General features: G+C 37.5%; 1 protein-coding gene across 2 annotated transcripts in view; it reads right to left on the bottom strand.

Moving 5' to 3' along the window:
• The window catches only part of LOC125238651 (synaptic vesicle glycoprotein 2A-like), a 37480-nt gene extending 14341 nt beyond the window's left edge, over positions 1-23139 (bottom strand). For both annotated transcript variants that reach the window (XM_048146030.1, XM_048146029.1), the window contains exons 1-12: positions 22673-23139; positions 19518-19657; positions 17939-18072; positions 16191-16338; positions 15658-15820; positions 14979-15197; positions 7909-8029; positions 6586-6711; positions 3816-3908; positions 2489-2769; positions 1024-1256; positions 584-743 (exon numbers count right to left, since the gene is read on the bottom strand). In XM_048146030.1, the coding sequence (XP_048001987.1) occupies positions 584-743; positions 1024-1256; positions 2489-2769; positions 3816-3908; positions 6586-6711; positions 7909-8029; positions 14979-15197; positions 15658-15820; positions 16191-16338; positions 17939-18072; positions 19518-19626 (1787 nt within the window). In that variant the 5' untranslated portion in view covers positions 19627-19657; positions 22673-23139. The remainder of the gene's footprint in view (positions 1-583; positions 744-1023; positions 1257-2488; positions 2770-3815; positions 3909-6585; positions 6712-7908; positions 8030-14978; positions 15198-15657; positions 15821-16190; positions 16339-17938; positions 18073-19517; positions 19658-22672) is intronic.
• Positions 23140-25361: the final 2222 nt, after the last annotated feature.

Raw genomic sequence — 25361 nt, 5'->3', positions numbered from 1 at the left:
TGTACTATTGGCCAAATCCTCTTATAATGAGCTACTATAAGAGTAAATATTTTTAAACCCTTAAAGCAGTCATATAAATTTGACTTATTAACGTGTACATGGCCAAATTATAAGAGTAAATGTACTATTAGGCCAAATTCTCTTATAATGAGCCGCTATAAGGAACTCTGGCATAATGAATGCTATTTTAAAACTACTATGAGTGTTAAGCCCTTATAGATTGATTTTATAAGGATATTTTGTTTGTTGGGAATACGTGCAGCTTCTGACGTTGCCCATACAATGGAGCGGCAACAATTTTACTAGCGCCACCTAGCGGTACGAGTTGTTCAAAGTAGTTTGTCAGACTTTTATTTTAGTAAATTAAAATAGAAAATGCGATTACTTGATCTACTTTAACATTTTTAGTCGGAATAAAACAAAAAAATAAAAATGTGTGACTTTTTTTTATTTTATACTGTATGAACTAAACTATTTTGATCAACTCATGCCGCTAGGGGCGCTAGTATCGCGTGTTGCCAACTTTGGCACCAAGCTGCACGTATTAACTCGTAGAGTTTACATAGTTTTTTTTTTTATTTACCTCAAGTTAGCGGGATAAGAATCGACGGCCCCCACACATGCGATGTAGAACACTAGCGTCAGGAACACCCTGTACACAGCCTCCGCGACGTATAGCGCCGTCTCGCTCTGCACTATGTAGATAGACGGAGACAGGAGTACGCATATCACGCATAGGATTACTGTAAAGAAAAAAATATTTTCGTTAAAAAAAAATAGTATATGTTCGGAATTCGGAACATGGAGTAAGATACTAAAATGTCCATGGAGGAACATGGACATTCTAGTATCCAGAGTGTAGCTAGTGTTTTATAGTGAACTTAAAACAAAGGAAAGAAGGAATTTTGGGGAATTTAGAGCGTAACGAAGGTTTCGATTGAAAAAGAGAGAGATTTTGAAGAACCTAGAGCGAAGCTAGTGTTTTAAAGTGATTTAGAGCGTAGCGGAGATTGAAAAACATACCTTTTGGGGAAAATCTCCCTCCCAAAGCCAGTGTAGGGGCGAAAATGGCCGCAAAAAGCCCCGCCAATATCGTGGCGAGGGCGGCATGGGCCTGCTCCCTCAACGCCCCGGCGAGGCGCCAGGTCAGAGGCGCCTCGCGGAGGCAAGCGAGCCGCATGCCTCGTATCACGGAGTTACGTAGTTCCGACCACGCGTCTATCTCTCGACCGACTGTTATGTCTGTGTCTATTATGCTGGAAAAAAGTTTAAAATGAAAAAATAGGCATTAATTTTTGGAAATTTATGGGCATTTTCAGAATGTGCCCCCCCCCCCCTCCACCCCCATTGTTGTTAACAAAAATTTTTTTACAAGCATATCATTAAAGTTTCGCCAAACTGTAAAACAGTTTGTTGGCGATGCGCTCCATCTTATCTAAAAATAACAATCTACCTATTAGATACACTACCTACAGACAGTACATCTGTTTCCAATAATGAACCCTATTTCGACGCCACACGAGTAATTATGCCGGTAGATACATACGCAACGGTCGACCTGTTAAATTAGGTATTACCCTGCAAGATAACGTGCATACTATTGAACCTAAGCAATTTAATGGTTTTAGTACCTATAGCAATCAAAATAGGGTCAATTTCTGGACACAATTTTACATGACATAATTTTAGGAGTTTTGTTAAAGTAATCTCAAAAATTTTGTAAGTTAGGTATACAGAGTGGGGCCTGTAACAAAGGCGAAGAATTGAACTCTAGGTTATTCTCCTTATACTGATCAACATTTGTTCGGCGACTTTTAAAAATAACTTGTATTTTGATTTTTATCACCCTTGAAAGTTTTTTCTAGGAGGTAATGTATTGCGAATTCTATTAAGTTTAAAGTGTGACAGACAACGTCAATGACAACAATAATGGCGTACATTGAAGCTAATATTTATTTGGTATGAAAAATTAAAAATTTAAAGACTTCATAATTTTTGAAAGTCACTGAACAAATGTTGATCAGTATAAGGAGAATAGCCTACAGTTCAATTCTTCGCCTTTGTTACAGGCCCAACTCTGTATAATATTTAACTAACTAACTAATGTTTTTCTTTTTAATGTTTTTCTACTCGCTGTCAGTTTTGTGACAATTAAGCATAAAGAAATGAAACGACAACGATATGGCACAAAACAATCTCATACATGACTAACTTAAATATATAAAACTAGCTTTTTCCCGCGGCTTCGACAGCATACTAAACTAATCTTGTTTTCCCATACAAACTTTAGACCCCCAATACACCCCCTTAGGAGGTGAATTTTGAAAAATCCTTTCTTAGTGCTCCTCTACAACTTTTAAGGAACCTACGTGCCAAATTTGGAATCTCTAGGACCAGTGGTTTCGGCTGTGCGTTGATATGTCCGTCAGTCTGTCAGTCAGTTTCTTCTCTTATATATTTAGATAGATAAAATAGCTAAAATACTTACGTAGTATTGACAAATAGCGATCCAGTGAAGTACGCGTAAGAAGTCTTGATATTAGAAAACGCTACATCGTAGAAGGAGCAATTCCTAAACGCCACATGAGACAACATCATATCTCGAAAACTGCACTTATTGAACGTGACATTTCTATATTCGATATTTTCTAGAGTTTCGTTGAAATGTCGGTTTTCGTAGGTAGCGTTTTCGATTATGACTTTTGAGGCTTCGAACTGTTGGTTTTCTATCGACAGGACCGCTGATGGTATGTGCGACGCTAGGAAGAACTGGAACAAAATAGAATATTAGCAAAGAGGATCGACTATTATAGAGAGTAGTAGAGATAGTCGAAGTAAAATGTGTAATCACAGTGCATAGACTGCCATCTCTTGACACAGGCTTAAAACTTTTGAACCTCACTTTTGACAATTTGGCCAATATTCTTAGCTTGATATGTTTTAAAATGTCAAATATTAATATTAGCGCCATCTAGCTGAGCGTACCCCAAAGGTGTAATGCCATCTAGGCCACCGTACCTTTTTCTGTGTAGTACTGAGGTATAATACGTTTTTTACTTTGACTTTATCTGACTTTACTATTTACGGAGTCATAAATGTCTTTGATATTAGTAACAGTTTGAGAGCAAAATATATCATTATCATCCTCCTTGCGTTATCCCGGCATTTACCACGGCTCATGGAAGCCTAGTGTCCCCTTTTACAACTACCCCCAAGATTTGGCGTAGGCCCTAGACAATTTGGCCCATATTCGTAGCTTGATATGTGTTAAAATGTCAAATATGAATATTAGCGCCATCTAGCCGAGCGTCCCCCAAAGGTGTAATGAAAGCTAATTAAATTTTCTACAACTTTATTTACCAAAATATATAATACCGTGATATGTTTTGCTGAAATCTGTCTCAAAATATTGGCAAAACGAAAATTTTCATAGAGGGGAAAAAATACCCTTTTTTGAAGTGTCATATCTCAAAAAATATTTGAGATACGGCATTGCGAGAAGGCTCAAATAATTTTAAATTTAATGTGCTTTCAACTTTGTAAAGCAACTTATTGCCTAAAATGTCTAGTTTTTAAACGACACCGCAAAAACTAAAAAAAGTCCGAATTTTTTGCAGTTTTTTGCGAATTAAAAAAAAGCACACCCTTTTTTTGCTTGCAAAACATAGTTTCACATTCCTCCAAAGACCCTAAATAAAATACCAAAAATGCAGCTTTACACCACACTTTGTTTTTTTAGCAGATTTTCGTGTAAGATTTGACCGGTCTACTATGACGATTAACTAAATTATTTGAGAATGCAAGGACGTACACACCTGTATAGCCATGGAGAACAGCATCAACCCGCCGAGGGAGAACGTAGCGTTTCTGTACGAACTCGAAAACAGCTGGAAGAACGCCTGCCAGAACTGCCAACAAAAATTATATTAGTGGCTTTTGCCCGCGGCTTCGCCCGCGTACTAGTCATATATCGTCACTACTTTTAAAAAATCTCGTATCTCACGCTGCTCCTCAAAGTTAAAACGCAGTAAGTCTATTGTCCCAGATTTCTAAGAACCTCTTTTTGACACATGACAGCGTCCACAATACGCAAACTCGCGCAACCTAATGAACTTTTAAATAAAATCCTGTAATAATATTTAAAAAAATCAAGTACTTAAAAACAATGTTTCGCTTACTTTAAACATAATCTAGCACATGTTACATTTTTGCGGATCTTCGTTAGTGAGTATTTTACGATATTAATTTATTATATAGCCTGACAAGATTTTATTTGACCCTGAAAGAGTGTCGCTACAAACCGCTTTCATATGGCAATAATGTTCGGACGTCATGTATAATGGGGACAGCGTGTACTGGTTTCGCGTAAATATTTGTAGAAAATGAAAACAGGGTTTTAGAGAATCAAAGTTTAATAAGCATGGTTTAAATACTCGCTACTTGTTTCCGTACAGCCTAAAATCCATGAATCTTGTGCCTTTATCCAAGTCGTCGATGTTTATTTTGTTTTTGCGTGGGACCTTGTTTTATACTGGTGTCAATGATGTAACGGCTTCCTTATTTCTATAAATCATTTTCACGGCTGAGCTACAGACACCTTAAATAAGAACAAAAAATATATTAAGCTAAATCGAAATTAAATAATCAGTACAGGAGAACTGCACTATACATTGTCAGTACCGGACATGTCAACAACCGATTTCGGAACATTGTTATCGAAATACTGTGAAATCCTTCATCCTTTTTTGTTGTTAGTAATTTATCTCGTTAAGTATAATTATTTTCACTTTTTTAAATATTATTTTGGGCATATTTGCGATGAAACCGTTAGAAAATCTAAAATATTTACTTCTCGTTTACATCACTGACATTCAATGACTTTCGACGACGGGTGTCAAATATTAATCCTTGCCAGTAAAAGAAATTAGTTCAGCTGAAAATCCGCAACGTGGCGAGGGTCAAATAAAAACTTGTCAGGCTTTACATAGTATGACCCCCCCCTTACACTGTGACGTAATATATGGATGACGCCCTACACCGTGTTTTTTTTGTTTTCCGTTAAATTCGACACGTAGGTTTTGGTAGGAGGTAGGGCATAGCGAATGATATTCCGCTTTGTGTGGTAGGGCACAGCACAGCGGATATCGTCTCGCTCGAATCTAGAGCAGAGCCCAACTGGGGAAGTACCTCCGCCTTACAGAAGACCGCAGCCAAATAGCACTAGACCCTACTCATAGTGTTGTGTTCCTGCCGGTGAGTAAGGCTGCCAGAGCTCAACGAGGGTGCGGTGTGCTGATGACGGGAGGACTTACGGAACTAACTTGTTCCGTCTATTGTCCGTCGTCCGTCGGCAACCCGAACCCTCCTTAGAACTTGTACACTCCTTTTTGCTGTGTACTTAACACAGCAAAAGGGAATGTACAAGTTTCTAATGGGGTGGCAACGCGCATGTGACACTGTTTGAGTTGCAGGCGTCCATAGATTACGGTGACCGCTTTACATCAGGCGGGCCGTATGCTTGTTTGCCACCGACGTAGTATTAAAAAAAAAAACGTCGTTAGGTTCATTATCAGGAACCACCCTGTATGTCACTTTTAATTAAATTCGTAATTTTTTTTTCATCGTTTTCATACATAATAAATTAATTTATTAGTCTGAAAGACCCTTAAGAATAACATTCAAGTCAGTACCAAGTGATTGACAGCACATGTCAATACAAATAACATTAGGAATTGTTTAAGGTTGCCACACACGTGTACTGTAATTATCTTTATTTTTTTAATAATTCGATAACCATAAGAGTTAAAATGCTAGTTTCTTAGATCTATCTATCTATAGCAGCCACTAAAGCGCCCGTCTTCGGACATAGGCCTCCCCTCCATTCCTCCACGCTTGTCGGTCCATTGCCATCCGCATCCAGTTATCGCCAGCTAGTTGGCAGATGTCGTCTCTCCATCTAACGGCTCAGCCACGACATTGGTCTAAGCGCGACAGCGGTGAGCGGCGGCCATACATTGGAGCGAGACACAGCGATGGGACTTTTCATTCGCACGTATGGCTGCCGCTCACCGCTGTCGCGCTTAGACCAATGTCGTGGCTGGGCTGTAAGGGGGGCTTGCCGCGACCGCGGGTGTTAGTTTCTTAGATAAATGAATTATATTTGATCTAAAGAACCTTCCCTTAAAGTTAACGGAATTCAATAAAAACACGATGTATTCCCACTTTTATAAGCATGTGTGTGCGTTATTCATCCTACCATAGATTAAATATAACAAGATCATACCATCCCGTACATTAAAATGCGACCGCCTAAGACCGCGCTTACACTCCACTACACATAGATGGCGCCACAAAAAAAATGTCTTGTAGCTTTCGATTATACTTGTAGATGGCGTTAAGTGTCACTTTTGACATAGATTTACGGCTCGGAATTGACACTTGACAATCTACAAATAATCGGTGGCAACAAGGCATTTTTTGTGGCGCCATCTATGTGTGGTGGAGTGTAAGCGCGTTCGTAGGCGGTCGCATTTTAATGTATGGGATGGTATGATCTTGTTATATTTAATTTATGATCCTACATACCATTTTGACCGTGTGCCGGACGTGATGTAGAGCCGCGGGCCGTTTTGGGGGTAATTGTAGAGCCCCCGGCCGGCACTCCGCCGAGCCAGCCACGCACCAGCCAGCCTGGTTACTGCTGTGGATGCTCTGCAACAAAACCGTACTATAGCACAGGGGTCGCGGCTTCGAATCCCGGCTCGTACTAATGAGTTATTCGAAACTTATATGCCACGTAACATTTGATATTATCAAAGACATAAATAACTCCGTATAGACAGATTAAGTCTAAGAAAAAAACGTACCTCAGTACCATACAGAAAAAGGTACGGTGGCCTAGATGGCATTACACCTTTAGGGTACCCTCAGCTAGATGGCGCTGATATTAATATTTGACATTTTAACACATATTAAGCTAAGAATACGGGCCAAATTGTCAAAACTGAGGTTCAAAAGTTTTAAGCTTGTGTCGTGAGATGGCTATCTATGCACTGTGATTACACATTTTATTTTGACAGTAACTCTCTATAATACTCGATCCTCTTTGATATTATTCAGCCGTTTTTCGGTGAAGAAAATAGTATTTTATACAATCGTGATATAATACAAAACTTTTCAGTCGAGTACCATGTTTAGGCCACGAAGCTTGCTGAGTGGCCTAATAGTACGGTACGAGAGTGAAAAGCTTAATTATATCACTATTGTATACATTACTTTTTCTACGAGTCATCATCTTCATCATCAATGGACGGAAATATCATCATTCAAGTTAAAATCAATGTTAATAGCGTCGTTCACTATTATATCAACATCGAATTACCTAGCAACCAATTGTACAAAAGCCGGTATAAGACGGTATGACGACCGGTCTGGCTCAGTCGGTAGTGACCCTGCCTGCTGAGCCGAGGTCCTGGGTTCGAATCCCGGTAAGGGCATTTATTTGTGTGATGAGCACAGATATTTGTTCCTGAGTCATGGATGTTTTCTATGTATATAAGTATGTATTTATCTATTTAAGTATGTATATCGTCGCTTAGCACCCATAGTACAAGCTTTGCTTAGTTTGGGGCTAAGTTGATCTCTGTAAGGTGTCCACAATATTTATTTATTTTATTTATTTATTATACTCTTGGGTCGACGCGTTCGTTTTTCGTCACAATCCTAAATTTGTCCCATTCTGCTTTCGTCAGCCATTGCCACATGCCGTTTAAACGGGAGCTGGCCGCCGTGAATAATAGACACAAAGGCCTTTGTTTAACAGATTACGGCTAAAGCGAAAAGTTCATCTCAGAAAATTCATACTATAACTAGTGGGATAATATAGTAAAACTATTCTGTAACACATACCTGGTATACCAACATAGCGTCAACCTCTCTGCCAACATCTAGTAAATACCGCGGCGATTCCTGCGTCCATATCAGGGACACCAGCGAAGCCAGGATCGGAAGGGTGCATAACAGGAGGTACCTATAAAAAAAAATAAAAAAAAAACATATTTGGTAGTTGAGCTTTTATGATGACGAAGATGGTTATTTTGACTGACATGTTCTTATTTTTAGTATCACATATTTTGCTTCTTTTTTAGGGTTCCGTAGTCAACTAGGAACCCTTATAGTTTCGCCATGTCTGTCTGTCCGTCCGCGGATAATCTCAGTAACCGTTAGCACTAGAAGGCTGAAATTTGGTACCAATATGTATATCAATCACGCCAACAAAGTGCAAAAATAAAAAATGGAAAAAAATGTTTTATTAGGGTACCCCCCCCCCCCCCCCCCCCCCCCCCCCTATATGTAAAGTGGGGGCTGATATTTTTTTTCATTCCAACCCCAACGTGTGATATATTGTTGGATAGGTATTTAAAAATGAATAAGGGTTTACTAAGATCGTTTTTTGATAATATTAATATTTTCGGAAATAATCGCTCCTAAAGGAAAAAAAGTGCGTCCCCCCCCTCTAACTTTTGAACCATATGTTTCAAAAATATGAAAAAAATTACAAAAGTAGAACTTTATAAGGACTTTCTAGGAAAATTGTTTTGAACTTGATAGGTTCAGTAGTTTTTGAGAAAAATACGGAAAACTACGGAACCCTACACTGAGCGTGGCCCGACACGCTCTTGGCCGGTTTTTATTACTATTATTTTATTTTTTAATGATTATTGTAGTTCTGTTTATAACTTGTAAATAGCTACAACTAGTTTTAAGGTAATTGCCCTAACAGGGTATCATGTACCGACTTATTGTATCTTTACCACCTGTATATGTAATGAACATGAATGCAATAAATGATCATCATCATTCTCTTGTCCTTATCCCAGTCACTTGGGGTCGGCGCAGCATGTCTTCCTCTTCCATACATCTCTGTCACTCGTCATCTCATCATTAACTTGTTTTAGTTCCATATCTGCGTCGTATCTTTTTCTGCGTTGCACCGTTGCTCAGAGTGGACGTGTGCTTATTTAGTTGTCGTGATTTTAATTTTAAACTTATTAGTATTTTTCAAAGCGTTTTTGCATTTCTCGGTACCTCCTTGTCTAACTTGAGACAAGTCGAACTTAGCCGGTCGGCCATATTTGGAAGTGTCGGACTTCTTGCTCTAAAGTGCGAGTGTTTCGAGTGAGGACATCGACAGTGACCGAAGTTTGGTGCCAGAGTTCAGTGTTGTGAATTTTAACTTTTTGTGTTTTTCCCCGGATTTGAACTCCCAACCTCCTGCGCCCGAGTTGCTGCCCGTCCCGCTGCGCCAAGTGAGCTTGAGCGAGCCGCCTCGAAATTGCAATACACGTTCGACGTCATTGCTATCGTCACTGCTATATTCAATCTTAAGATCAAAGTACTAAAGTACATATTTGCGTGATGTCTTCCTGTCAATCTTGCGACCGTCCTATTAACGACAATGATTATTTGCAGTGCACGACCTGCAGGGGTATATATCACTTTAATTGCCTGGGTTTGTCTTCAGAGCAGGCATTTTCTATGGGTCACGTGTGGCAATGCTCATTTTGCTCGTCAGTGACCACCAGGCGCCGGCGAAATGATGATACTCCTGTTCAAAGGACTCTGGGTGAGCCTACTTTCGACGCGTCAGTTATGTCACTGGATGATTCACATGTAGCGGACAAGGAATTTGTCGCTCCTGGGACTGATAACAGTAACTTAGTGACACCGCCTAATTCTTATGTTAGAAACATCACAGGAAATAATAGTTACTTAACATCATCTTGCCCAGAGGCATTGTTAAATAATATTTTGGCAAAAGTGTCATCCCTACAAACTCAATTTTCGGCGATACAAGCTATTCAAACGGATCTGTCTCAGGTTAAAAGCGACATAGCAGAGATGAGGAGTAGTATTGACTCCAAATTGAATGACCTCTCCGGTAGAATATGCACTATCGAGTCTAGAGTCAGCGCGCTTGAAGATTCTTACTCAGAATTAACGACGTGAAAAAGGTGATCAGCGATCTGATGAACGACTCCCGAAGAAACGAACAGTGGGTTAGACGCTCTAATATTCAGATTAACGGGGTGCCAGAGACAAAGGGAGAAAACCTGTTCACCATTGTCAAGTCTTTAGCTGAGCTGAGCGGATTTTCTCTGAACACGAACACGGACATCGATTTCGTCACGAGAGTTGCAGTGAGAAATGACTCTGATGGCGCCAAACCAAAACCTATTATTGTTAAAATGCAGGCTCGGTATAAGAAGGACGATTTTATGGCATCACTTCGAAAAGTAAGGAAAAATATCAATTTATTCATCTTTCGAGTTTTAATAAATACTTGGGTTCGTAAAAAAATATGTAATTGTACTGTTATGGTTCGCCGCGATGAAAAGTCCCCGGTATTGTACATTGGTTCTGAAGAAGCTTTAAACAAAATTACATAAGTGTTACTACCTCTGATTCGCAGCTTTACTCGTCATTATTTACATCTAAATTGAACTGTCATGTTTGTAGCATTGATGTTCGCCAGGGATTTTTTTATTGTTATGATTCTAAGGATATTATTTCTTGCATATTGTCGCATTTAATAAGTGATTTTGGAGCTTTGTTCGCCGTATTTATAATGAAATTCGTTCGCAGGTGTAATCTCATAATAATTTCATTGGTTTTATACTTTTGCTACGATTGGTGACATTAACATTTATTATCAAAATGCACGTGGATTAAGATCAAAAACCACAGAATTTCTTCGTAGTGTTTTAAGATATAATTATGATTTTATTTGTATCACGGAGACCTGGTTATTGCCAGGAATATACGATTCAGAACTATTTGATTCCCGGTATTCTGTTTATCGAACCGACCGTGACTATGAAAGAGTTGGAATGACACGAGGAGGAGGGACACTTGTAGCTGTTCATCGGAAGTTTAGAGCAGAATCATGCGATTTTCGTACAAATTTACAATTACCTGATGCTGACGTCACTTGGGTTAACATACCTATTAATCAAGGACCTAGTAATAAAAAAATGAGGTTATTTACTTGCTATTTTCCGCAGAGTAAATTTCAAATAGAGTCTCAATTTTCATTTTTTGAGTTTTTATCTAATCTTCATACCGATTTTCCCAATGATTATTTCATAATTCTAGGCGATTTTAATATTCCTGGAGCTACATGGGTAACCGACAACTCTAACCACACAAAGCTGAAATTAGAGAGCATAAACTCTGATACTTTGGTAAATCAGTTGTCAGCTTTTCTGTGTTTTACCGATTGGAACCAATATAATAAGATTCCTAACCAGAACAATAGGCAGTTGGATTTAGTGTTGTCAAATCTCGATTGCAGTGTTTCCAGTGTTGAAGAGATGGTGCCTATAGACAACCATCACCCGGTCTTTTGCGTGAAGACTTGTTTAGGGTCGAGTGGTAACTATTTAAAGCCCGCAAGCCGTGTTGTTCGGCGTTTTTTTGCGGCTGATTACGATATTGTGAACACTGAGTTAGATAAAATCGATTGGGAACTCCACCTTACACAAGATAGTGTGGAAAGAGCGGTAGACACATTTTATGAGATCTTAAATCAAACTATTGATAATCTTATTCCCACTAAAACATTAAACGCAAATCATGATAAATTTCCTCTTTGGTACTCCCCTCCTTTAAAAAAAATGATAAAGAAAAAAAACAAAACACATAAAAAATGGAAAATATACGGACAAATAAGAGATTATATAGCATTCGCTAATTTAAGGTCTAAAATCAAGAAATTGGAAACTGAGTGTTATTATCTGTTTATTTCGCGAACTGAGAAAAATATTCGTTTTAATTCAAAACATTTTTGGTCTTTTCTGAAAACAAAAAAAAATGTAAATGGTCTACCTGATACCCTTTTTCTGGACAATAGTGCTGCCAGCAATGGCCAAGATGCCGCTGATTTGTTCAATACTTATTTTCAGTCCGTTTTTATTAAAAATGATAAGTTGTGCCTACCTTTCCACCAAACCGCTCCGAATTGTGATGATTCTTTTTCAGATTGCCTTATTTCGACAATTAATATCACCTCTTCTCTAGTTGAAAGTTATCTCAAAGGACTGGTGACATCTAAGGGCTGCGGACCAGATGGAATTCATCCGGTATTTTTGAAGAATTGTCGGAAGAGCTTATCTTTTCCCATAAGCCTCTTGTTCAATTATTCTTTGAAGTCTGGGACATTGCCAAGTTGCTGGAAGAGATCTATTGTTGTTCCGATTTTTAAAAGTGGCAATAAACACGACATAAAGAACTATAGGGGTATCTCAAAGTTGTCGGTTATACCCAAACTATTTGAAAAAATTATTTACGACTCTTTGTTTCACGCAGTTCGGCCGAGGTTAATTGAACAGCAACATGGTTTTATTAATAAACGGTCCACTGAATCTAATTTATGTCAGCTAATTGATTATGTAACAAATGCCATGGATAAGGGTCTCCAAGTAGATGTTATCTATACGGATTATTCGAAAGCGTTTGACAAAATTTCGCATTTTTTACTTATTCAAAAATTACAAGCTTTTGGTATCCATGGCAACCTTTTGAGATGGTTAACATCTTATTTACGCAACAGGACCCAAGCAGTTGCTATTAAAGGGCACACGTCTAGCTTTGTTCCTGTATCGTCCGGTGTTCCTCAAGGATCGCATTTGGGTCCTTTACTTTTCAACATCTATATTAATGATGTAATTTATTGTTTTCAATCATCTGAATTATTATTATATGCCGATGATACTAAAATATACTCTATCATACGTTCTGAAGACGACTGCTTAAAACTACAGGCGGATCTAAATAGGTTAAGTACATATTGCTCCATGAATGAACTATATTTAAATATCGAGAAGTGTTGTGTTATCACATTTTCCCGAAAACACAATAATATAAAATACAATTATACATTAAATAATACGACTTTAAGTGTAGTATCAGAAGTAAGGGATCTAGGATTGCGTCTTGATAGCGAGTTAAAACTAATTTCACATGTAGACACAATAGCCGCTAAAGCATACAGAATGTTGGGATTTATACTACGACAAAGCAAGGATTTTAAAGATGCTAAAACTTTAGAACTTCTATTCAACGCATTTGTTAGGTCGAACTTGGAATACGCTACAACAATCTGGAATCCTTGCTTCAAGGTTCACATTCATACAATAGAGAGGATTCAAAATAAATTTATTAGAAGTATGAAATATAAATTCAATAATTATAGTCCTAACGACTTGGACACTCTTCAAGCACGCCGAGAAATTCGTGACCAGATATTTTTGTTTAAGATTTTACACGGTCTTATTGATGCTCCCGATCTACTTTCAAAAATATTTATTAGATGTCCCGATCGGCGAACTCGTTCCACAAATTTATTTGCAATTCAATCTGGGCGAACTACTTATGCAAGAAATAAATTCTTACCTAGAGCATGTAAGATTTATAACGAAAAATTTGGCGACATTGATATATTTCATTTAACCTTAAATCAATTTGTTTCCGCAATAAGAAATAAAAGTAGAAATAGCAATTAAATTATTAACTGTACCTTAGCAACCAACAATCACTCTCTTTGCATGTAACTTGGAACTGATAGATTTAAAATTTTACCTTTAGTATGTATTAGTAATAATTCTGAGCAACAGAGATACATGTGTTATACATTAGTGGAAACTGTGTGGCTTTTGTATGTGTATTGTGATTTGACTATATGTGTTGTATTTGCCTGTTTGTTTCCCAAAGGTTTAAATAAATAAATAAATAAATAAATATCATGTCTCACACAGTCCATCCACCTCTTCGGTTTTCCCCTTCCGTTACTTCCACCACCTTCCACATTCATTCGTAATACCTTTCTCGTCACATGCCTTTCATCCCTCCGCATTACATGTCCATACCATGCTAGTCGATTCGCTCTTACTTTTTCAACTATCGGTACTACTTTCAGGCTTCCTCTGATATACTCATTCTTTATCTTATCCATTCTTGTGACGCCACACATCCATCTTAACATTCTCATCTCTGCTACATGCAATCTAAATAAATGATATATGAATATGAATATGAAAATAACAGAAATATTAATATTTATTGACACAAAACTAGGTAAAGGTACAGGGGGCAATTTCCACTGGCAGGCAATTTCAAATAATCGATTTTTATGGCCAGGAAGGAAAAACTAGTTTTGTTCCATATCTGGAACATTAACGATAGATCCCACAGTCGACTTCTAAGACACTTCCGGGAGGAAAGGGGTGGTATAGACAGTATTTCTCAACTGTGCCACGTTGAGAAACTAGTTTTGTTCCATATATGGGTCATTAAGGAAGGACTTGTTTTGCTCACCTGTGCCACGCAGAGAAATGCTCCTTATCCTCTAACGCAGCAGCCCCTATCGGTGGCAACACTGAATGGGCTAAAGCTGCTGCCAGTAACGCCCCTACTCCACGAGCGATCACTACTATTTGTGCCATATATGGAACATTATAGTTTTCTCACCTATGCCACGCTGAGAAATGCTCCATATCATCTAACAACGCATCAGCCCCTGTCGGTGGTAACACTGCATGGGCTAACGCCGCCGCTAGCAAGGCCCATGAGCGATCACTAATATTAACTTCAAAAGACTTTAAAGCACTAGAAATACACTAAATTACTAGGAGAATTGTCCTGTCACCACAAGGAACTTAAAGTTTGATGTAGTAATTTTGTGCCATATATGGAACATTATAGTTTTTTCACCTGTGCCACGCTGAGAAATGCTCCTTATCATCTAACAACGCATCAGCGCCGGTCGGTGCTAACACTGCATGGGCTAACGCCGCCGCTAATCATGCCCCTACTCCATGAGCGAACACTAGTATAAACTTTAGATAACTGTATAACACTAGAAATACACTAAACTGTTATACTAGCGTTGTGCCATATATGGAACATTATACTTTTCTCACCTGTGCCACGCTGAGAAATGCTCCTTATCATCTAACAACGCATCAGCGCCGGTCGGCGGCAGCACTGCATGGGCTAACGCCGCCGCTAGCAACGCCCCTACACCGTGAGCGATCACTAATATGGAGAGGAGGCGCCGGCGATGCTGGCGCGGTGAGATCTCGTAGCAGTAGGAATAGCAGGTCGGCACTAGACCGCCTGAGCCGATGGCTGAGCAGAATCTGCAAAGAGGAATACAGAAATCAGAATACTACTGGCCTTAGCGTCTATTTCAGACGATTTATGGTGCAATGTCCGAGAGACATCGCTTTTGATGACTAAAGAGACCTATGCGAGAGCGACACATTTTGCCACATAGCCTGACAAGGGAAGCTTGCCCTTTTGTCAGCAAGTCCCGCAAACCAGGTCTCATCGACGAACTTGCGACCATCTTCAACGAAATCAGAATAGGTACTTTTATTTTTGGTTTCAGCATAGAGGAATAAGTACCCTTACTTGTAACTCCATACATCAGTAAATGCGGGTTATTTGTATAGGCATAGTTAAGTGACATCTCGCGACAATCACGCGTCAAATAGCGTGAATTATCAGTACTGCTACTTGTCAATAGATGTCGCCACGAACGAAAAGTTTAATGCGCCTAACAGCAGCGCCACTTGATGACACAGTCATACTACACACCTGGCCATCATAAACGTTCCATATGTGGGCATGAAGGCGGCGACGGCGGCGAACACGGCGTTGACGGGCAGCGCCGACAGCAGCGCTCGGCGCCGCCCCAGCCGCGCGCCCAGCGCCCCCCACCCCGCGCCGCCCAGCGAGCCCCCCACCAGGCTGATGAGCACTGCGACAGACCACATACATACCTATTACAAGTGCATTACAGACAAAATTACAAATTCATCCTCCTAGCGTTATCCCGACATTTGCCACGGCTCATGGGAGTCCGCTTTGACAACTAATCCTAAGATTTAGCGTAAACAGTAGAAACTAGTTTTACTAAAGCGACTGCCATCTGTATCTGATCTTCCGATCCGAAAAGTAACAAGGCCTTATTGGAATTAGTCCGGTTTCCTCGTGATGTTTTCCTTTACCGAAAAGCGACTGGCAAATATCAAATGTCATTTCGCACATAAATTCCGAAAAACTCATTGGTACGAGCTGGATTCTGTGTAAGAATGTCCTGTTTTTTTTTTATATATTAAGAAACTCACCAAGCCAGTTTTTCTCATGTGGCAGTATACACAGCTCGATCTCACACGAGGGCAGTACAAAGGGCACTGCCGAGAGTTCTAGCGTCGCGCCGGCGAGCGCTAGACTGCATGCCAGGTACACCTTCAGTTGGGCTATGCCGCAGCCGGCCTGAAAAATACATCCATACTAATCCATACTATATTCTTTCTGTCCCCTCCTCTACTTCAAAATTCTATAATCATTCTTTTACCTTTCAAGCTGTGCGACTTTGGAATTCCCTACCTCATGACATAAGACGTGCTCAGTCTCCTAACTCTTTCAAGAGACTACTTAAACTCCATTTTTTATCTCTTCCGTAATATTTTTGTCTGACTACTCCTTCTAAATAACCTGGTACTGTTATATGTGTATTTATTTATATATATTTTATTTATATATTTATGAATTTAGTTATTTATCTTTATATATGTATGTTTATGTATAATATTTTTTTTTCCTATATTGTGCGATAAGTTTATTTCTTCGAATTTGCTGACACCTACTGACAATATGTAAATTTATCAATTTCCGCTACCTTAAGGTTGTCTGGAAGAAATCGCTCTTTAGCGATAAGACCGCCTGTTGTTTACCTTTGTTCGTGTTTCTTCCTTGTTCTGTATTGTTGTATTTTATCAAGGTGTGCAATAAAGAGTATTGTATTGTATTGTATTGTACTATATACTATAATATACTATTAATATTATAAATGGGAAAGTGTGTCTGTCTGTTTGTCCGTCTTTCACGGCAAAATGGAGCGACAAATTAACGTGATTTTCAAGTGGAGATAATTGAAGGGATGGAGAGTGACATAGGCTACCTTTTGTCTCTTTCTAACGTCCCACTTCCCAAAAATGGGGGGTGGAATTTTGTATGGAGCATGGAGAAATTTTTGAATTTAAAGCGAGAGAAGCCGCGGGCAAAAGCTTGTAGACTATAAAAAAACCGGCCAAGAGCGTGTCGGGCCACGCTCAGTGTAGGGTTCCGTACTTTTCCGTATGTAGGGGGGGTACCCTAATAAAACATTTTTATCCATTTTTTATTTTTGCAATTTGTTGGCGTGATTGATATACATATTGGTACCAAATTTCAGCTTTCTCGTGCTAAACGGTTACGAGATTATCCGCGGACGGACGGACGGACGGACGGACAGACATGGCGAAACTATAAGGGTTCCTAGTTGACTACGGAACCCTAAAAATAACAGACGGACAAAGTCGCACCATAAGGGTTCTTTGTGCACCTTTTTGGTATGGAACCCTAAAATACTATACAATTAAGGTTGCCTAAATTTGTCTCCATTTAAGAATTTTAAAAGATAAATAAATTGCACTTATAAGTATTATATAGGTAACACAGCCCTTATATTACGTGTCAAGGGTATTAATATTTTTTTATCTGCTTGCTTTATTAATTTTATTATCGCAATCGCAATGTCTCTTTTCAATTGCTATAGTCTTTCAGATATGATATTTACGTTAATTTGTAGTGTTCCATATATGGAACAATAGGCCTCACAAGTCGCAATGCGCTTTTTTGATACTAAAGCGCTATAGTCTATGACATCTCTTCGATTTTGTTTTAGGATATTGTACCACATATGGACCAGTGGGCCTCGCCTGACACAGCGCGTTTTCTTAGAACAGGTCTAAAGTGTTATAGCCTGCTTAATCATTGTCGTCGTTCATGACATGAGTACTATTTAGTACCGTTCCACATGTGGCACACTCACCTGTCTCAACGCGTCTTCATGGAACTGATCTAAAGCGCTAGTGTCGCTATAGTCTATAAGTTCCCCGCTCTCATTGTCCATAGGTTCCGGTGGGTTGACAGTCATGCTGACTGTGCCCGGCTCGGCAGTGCCATCTGTAAAAAAAAGATAAAGTAAGATAACAGTTATTTACATGCAACCAGATGGCCAGGCCCCACTGGAAAGAGGAAGGAAGGAAGGGAAACCACGCAAAAGATGGGTTGATGACATTGTAAAGGTAGCAGGAAGGAACTGGATGGACACCGCTCAGAACAGTAAAATGGCAAAGCTTGGAGGAGGCCTTTACCCTATCAGGGACCACAAATAACTAAAAAGACAAATGAAATTAAAAGTAAAGAAGAAAGACAAGAATGTGGAAAGAAGGCTAAATAATAGTTATTTGTTATACAAGGGGCAAAGTTGTATTTTAACGTCGAGTGTGGAATTAAAACACACGAGAAGTAAAATACATTTGCACCCGAGTGTAACACAAAACTTTTCCGCTCACTATAGCGAGGAAACTACAACGCAAAAAATGCGTTTATCACTGCTTCCAGTAGTTCCACAGGTGGTAAATCATCTTTATTACTAGATTCACCTACTTTTATCAATTTTGAAGCAGTTAATTTGACGTTCTTCAAGGTCAAATTACTTTACCCACTAGTGGATAAAATTCGTTTTTACCCGCTGGTATTAAAGGACAAAACACGTGTTTCCGAGCTAGTGAGGGGAAAATAAATAAAATAAATATTTCTTTTACAAGAGAGCAAGTTTAAACACACATGCCAAAGTTGATACCCAAGCAAATGAAAGATTCCTATATTGTTGCGAGGGTTTCAAGACACGTAGGTTAAACAAATTTTGCCACTGAATGAAACACTAAATTTTTCACCACACCAACAAGAGGAAAATATAAACTGTAAAAGACCCAATGAACCATAAAATGAGGAGTGTCTTTTCAAAAGGGCTTATTTCCATTTTTTCTTTTTTTTAAACTATGAATTCAGTTTTTTTTAGTATAGAAAATTACGTGTTGTTTTGAGATTAAAGCTCGAAAAGTCTCGCCCTGATCTTTAATTAAAAAAAAGAGTAACATCAAAGTTTAGAACACATTTTGAAAAATGTGTAATGATTATTTATGTGGATAAACCAATGTATGTAGTACAACAACATTGATATCAACTAACTTAATACAAAATCCAAAAATTAAATAAAACTATTTTAAAATAATAACGTTTACGCTACGAGGCCACAACAAAAGGGCTTAATTCCCAAAAGTTCGCATCAAAAGTGCTTAATTCTCAAAAACATATGGTAATTAAATATTTATTTAGGTACACATGTTACGTTTGATGTAATCATAGCATTAACGTCAACTTACAATATTACAATTTTGCAAATTAAATATTAATTTCAAAATCAATACCGTGGAATTATGTTTTTCTCGATTTCCCAAAAAAAGTTCAAAGTGGAAATAAGCCCAGGCAGTATCAACCCGAAGTTGTTAGGCAAGTTATACAATGAATACCTAACAAACCAGTGTACCATATATGGAACATACCAGTCAGCCTGTCCTCAGTGTAGGCCATGGTTCGAGCTATTGACCCGAAACTCTTGGGCGAGTCCGAGTCAGAGCGAGCGCGCACGAGGCACGCCTGTTCCTCCGCCATGCTTCTCGCTCACACAGATTATGTGCCTCATCTGGAACAGAAATATATCGGCACCTAAGTACTAAATTTTCTTTTAATGCCTTGCGCATTGAATGATCATCAGTGACACTATGGGTAAATAAATAAATATTACATTGTTACACAGATTGACCGAGTCCCACGGTAGGCTCAAGAAGGCTTGTGTTGCAGGTACTCAGACAACAATATATATGATTCTAATGAACACAAGTTAAATTATAATCTATTGAAAATATTTCAACTTATGCTGTCTTAAAGTAGTCACACTACTATGTATATAAATTAAAACCAGCCTCCTCAGGCACCAGAGGACTTGGTCACTTTTTCTTTCATATGTGTAATTTATTTCGGTTTTAATATATATGATATACAAATACATAGTGCCAGGAGTGGCACTAAAGCTTTGGTAGTTTCGTGTGCTCTGCCTACCCCTTTATGGGATACAGGCGTGATTGTATGTATGTATGTATGTTATATACATAGAAAACATCCATGACTCAGGAACCAATATCTGTGATCATCACACAAATAAATGCCCTTACCGGGATTCGAACCTGGGACCGCTGTGTAGCAGGCAGGGTCACTACCCGCTAGGCCAGACCGGTCGTCCGGGTGCAAAACTTAAACAAAACTTGCCATGCAGACATTATAGTCCTTACAGGCCTTACAGCTATGAAAATAGTGTATACCTAAGGACTGTATCGTTAATTATAGGGACAAAACAAACCTCGTCTAAATGTTGACATGTGCATAATTTTGTATTATTATGGTCCGAGAGTATGATCTGAAGGTATTGGTAAGTACTATTTGATATAAGAAGGTCTGATATTTTTTTTATTTTAGGGACTTTATGGTACTATCATTAAGGTCTAGCAAATAAATTTCGGACAACCCCTAATCTGGCTTAATTTGAGAATATCTCAAAGACTCTTTGTACGATTTCGACAAACAAAGGTTAATATGCTGCCAAAATATATTTTTTAAGAGTCCTCTTCATGGTTGTTCAATTGGGTACTTGCAGAATAAATGCGGTGAATTTATATAATTTAAAAAAACGCATTTTTGAGCAACGTTCCGGATTGCCGTAAATTTTTGATACAAGCAGGATGAGAGAAATAGATAAAAAAATTAGGCATAGGCCAATGTCTAATAGACATTCATGGTGTTTGAACAGTGCCTAAACCAGATCGATATAAACAGTGTATGATAGTTAAATTCGACATCAAAGTCGGAGTTAGCGTAAGCGCCATGCCACATTCTCTAAATGGCCGCCATACACAGATCATGAACTTTATTTTTTAAAAATAACAGTGGCTAGACTATGTCTAGATATTCTGCTTTGTGGATCATGTGTCGTTGAGGTTCGCACTGTACAATTTTTTTTCGCAATTGTGTCGTCCTTTACGCACTTTGTGAATTTTCTAGTATCATTTGTCCGAAATCGTAATTAGTACTCGGGAGGATTAAGTCAATGCTGTCTAAACCACATGCTTTACGTCGAGTTTCTAGGACAAAATGCGTACCTTTTTATGTGCCTTATTAAGCCCATGTCTTGTTATAAGAAAAAAATATAATAGCAAATAAATACGGCTACTCAAAGTTGTCTCCATATTTAAGGATACAGTCTTTACAATAAAAGCACTATAAATTAAAGACCTAAATAACAGATATTACAACAAGCAACTGCTAGGGAGGCAAAGCCTTAAAAAGCCGATATTTCGACGCAGTTCCAAGCATGATGATCACGGAAAACATTCACACATGGTTTTCAGTGATCATGATGCCTGCAACTGCGTCGAAATATCGGGAGCTCGACAAGAATCAAAAAGGTAATCAGTAATCACGGTCTATATCCCGGTCAATATAAGTTTGTAAAATATTATAACACTGGTAATTCAAATCGAGGGTGAACAGGCACCTTCTGGGCAAGCTCCATCTCTGGACTATTTCAAGTAAAAAAAAAATTACTCTGACTTTTTCTCTAAAAATTTAAATATAATAATAAAAATGTTAACCAGTCTATTAAAATAAGGAACCCAGACTATTTTGAAGTCTCTTCTCGGATTAGAAGTAATGACAGTACCAAAACTAAAGTTAAAAAAAAAAAAAAAAAACTTTAAACTGTTTATTTCAAATTAGTAATATTACAGTTTCTTAAACCTAGTAGTAATCTTTAAAATCTAAGATTGTAGTAAAGAATCTAAGATTATCTGATCTAATATTAAATGTAGGACTAATATCCTATACATTTAAGCCACCATCTTCGATTTTTGCTATTGAAATCCTTTTTTTTTTATCTTTATTTTTATAAAAAGAGGGGGTTTTGTCACCCCTATACACTATGTTTCTTGCTTAGTTTTTTATATAACCATGGGACCCGAAGAAGCTGACATTGTACTGTACAGTACGAAACACCTTTCATGAGAGAATTGAAGGCCTTCCTATATCCAATATCAGATTGAATAATGTGAAAATGCACTTAGGTTTACATGAACCATGAGAAAAATTGTGAAGAAAAGATGAGACTTCTATATTTTAATAATAAACTGTGCAAAATTACATATGGGGGGGGTAAATCCTGACCAGGAATATATGACTATTGTCCAGAGGGTGCTGTTATTCTGATGTGTGCGGTGACAGTTCAGTATAGATGAAGAAAATAGTTCTAATCAAATTCCACAAGATGGCGCATAATCATATATTTCTGGTCAAACTTTATATATATATTTAAAGTGACTCATGTATACATAAGTGTGATATTGTAACTACTCAGTGAATGAGCTAAAATAAGCATTTATTATCATTATCAAGCCCCAATGTGTATAGGTAAGTGCTAGTAATCTTATCAATATGAAATATGTACAAACAACTAAAGCATTGTTATCAATAAAATACATAATACTGAAATGATTAGAAGTATATTACGAAAATACGCAATTTGGTCGAATATTTAGTATGAAATTGGCTTTAATACAGACGAAGCTTGTTAGAACATTATTTTCTATAGCAGAATAAACGAAGTACTTACTTTGGCAGTGAAGTTTCACAAATAGTTTAGTAATAATGTTTTTAAAACGATACAAAAACTGTTCTCCTGTCGGTGAGATAGGTGACAAATTCAGGCAAGCCCGGTGGGCGTCACAACCGCATTTAACCAATTTAGAACGCTTAGGGGAGCACTAAACTACGCCATGTACGATACTGTATGCATTCTATAATAGAATAAATCGCAAAACGCGAACATAACGCACTTTAATTAAATATAAATTGATTATGAGCGCTGCTAAACGTCATATTGAATTGAAGGAGTTTAAAAAAAAAGAAAAAGAAAAACTTTTTTTAATATTGTCACTAGACTAAAGAACACACAAACTATCACTTGGATTTTGTTATAGTATTCGGAAAATAAAATAGGAGTTCCTTCACATGCAATAAATTGAACAATGGAAATATTGTATTTCGGTCTCTTAGAAAAATAAACAGTCACAACGTATACAAGCGATCTAACCTGACTGATAATATGCATGAATGCATGATAATAATTATATTACCCGTACCGTTTTAGAAGAAGGTCTATAATTCGGTTAAACTAGCCAAACAAAAAGGAACAGTGCATGTTTAGATTGCATTTGATTTGGCTGCATTATTTCCGAGTGAATGAATGATTGAGTTTTATAATAATAGTGATGCACTAAGTATCGATTAAAATTCTTCATAATAGAGGAAAAGTATCTTATATTTATATCACAAACATAACGAGACTTTTCGTTGTGAGTGACATTTGAGACATTTCGTTCTCTGGAAGGCATAACTCTATACAGACGTAACAAATAGAAAATAGAACTTTATACCGACGGGATTATGTTATGAAAATGCAACGCAACTACCTACGTATATTTAATATGAAGGTCAAGTTTATCAAAGGTAATAATATATTTTAAGCACCTATCTTAATAAAAGCTCAATGAAGTAAATCAAAAGAATGCGTGAAAAATATAATTATACCTAGGAAAAATTTAAATTATAGATTAAAGGACACAAAATTTCAGTTAACATTAACATTATTTCCGGGAAAGTCTAAAACATATCATGCATAAAGTTATGGTAAGCACATACTAACATACGAACGAAATGAATAATAATATAATCACAGGCATTGGAAATGGCATACAAAGCATTGCACTAAACAGCTAAGGAAAATAAACTTTAAAGGTGCAAGGATACAATTAAATTATATATATAATTATTTATGTATTCAACACATATCGATAACTTACAATTTGAAGCATTTACTAAGCAATATTAGCTTCTTTCGTTATTTAACACTGAAAGCGGTGCTACACTGTTTTATATGTATATACATTTATTACATTGTGATTTAGAATCGCTCGTGTCGTGTGCAGAATTGCAGATTTGCAATAATTTAATTGAACTTAAGACCTGATGCGCTTTTTATGAAAACACATTTTTCACTCGTTCACAATCACTAAATAATATAGTTTTATGTGCTTCATATAATCAAAACAATTCACTTTGTTCACTGAAACAGTTTAATGTATTCACCAATTTTTGCAACACTGATAGAACACGGAACTGCGAAAGTGTGCCATTAACTAGACATGGCATGCACGAAGTAAAAAAATCTCTCTAAGCAAGTTATCAAATGAGTATCATTGTAAATTTTGTTTTTATCTAAAATATCTGTTTACAGTATATTTAAGTCAAAGAATGAAGCAAACAAAAACAATTAACTGGGAGTTTGAAGCTGAGGTTTGTATGTCACTAGTCTGTCGACGAATTTATCTCATGTGTAGCACAGGAAAACCTAAAGTTTAAGGTCAAGAAAGGGATAAAATATGCTGGTAAGTGGAATGCGCGAAAGAGAAGGGCTGAAGATCAAGGCAACGTGACGTGCGTGATATTTCGGTCCCCGGATGGCATAATTCTAATATACTAAATATGCCGAATGCTACTTTATGATTTTTTGTTTTTTTATTGATTGTGCCACTTCAGCTTAAAACCAAAGAGAATTGAATCACTACGTTAAAACATTGTAGAACTGTTCCGTGCATTCATCGCATCATAACTACATCACAATATTGTACAGAAATCCAATCATTAATTTTTTAAAGCAAGTCAGTTAAATTAGGTATTTTACTGATCTGAGTCCGCATACTAAATAATTATTATACTTAATTGAGACATTTGGAATAAGGGCGGAGTTAATACACCTTTCATCTTAAGTAATTTTTTTGTCGTCGTAGTGGTACTAGTTACAGGTTAAAAACCTTTCTTCAGGAAAGGGCTAGAAGGACATACTAAATTGACATATAGACACTTCATTATTAACTAGGTATATACCTATCAGTGGCGGGTGTGAAAATATTCGTTTGTAAAGCCGGAGGGGTTTTTGGAATCTGTTTTGTATAGACTTCTACAGATACTAGAGAATTTTAGGAAACCCGTTGGGAATCGAATTGTATCGACGCTCCGCCACTGGTATATATCCAATCCAGACAGTCTGTTCAATTTTCAAAATTCATGTCGAGCAAAATATAAGTAAGTATTTCATATTAGGAAAAATATAGTGTTCAAAAGTCTAATATAGTGTTCTAAGTAAATGTGTTTAAAAAAAGTCATAATTATATCTGCAAAAAGCGTATTGTGTAGGTACCTAAGTTCTAAGTTAAGTTCTAAGTTAAGTTTACTTAATGTAT

Source organism: Leguminivora glycinivorella, chromosome 24 (assembly GCF_023078275.1).
Source record: "Leguminivora glycinivorella isolate SPB_JAAS2020 chromosome 24, LegGlyc_1.1, whole genome shotgun sequence".
Lineage (NCBI taxonomy): Eukaryota > Metazoa > Arthropoda > Insecta > Lepidoptera > Tortricidae > Leguminivora > Leguminivora glycinivorella.
Note: the sequence above shows the minus strand (reverse complement) of the source record. Positions and strands in the feature narration are given on the sequence as shown.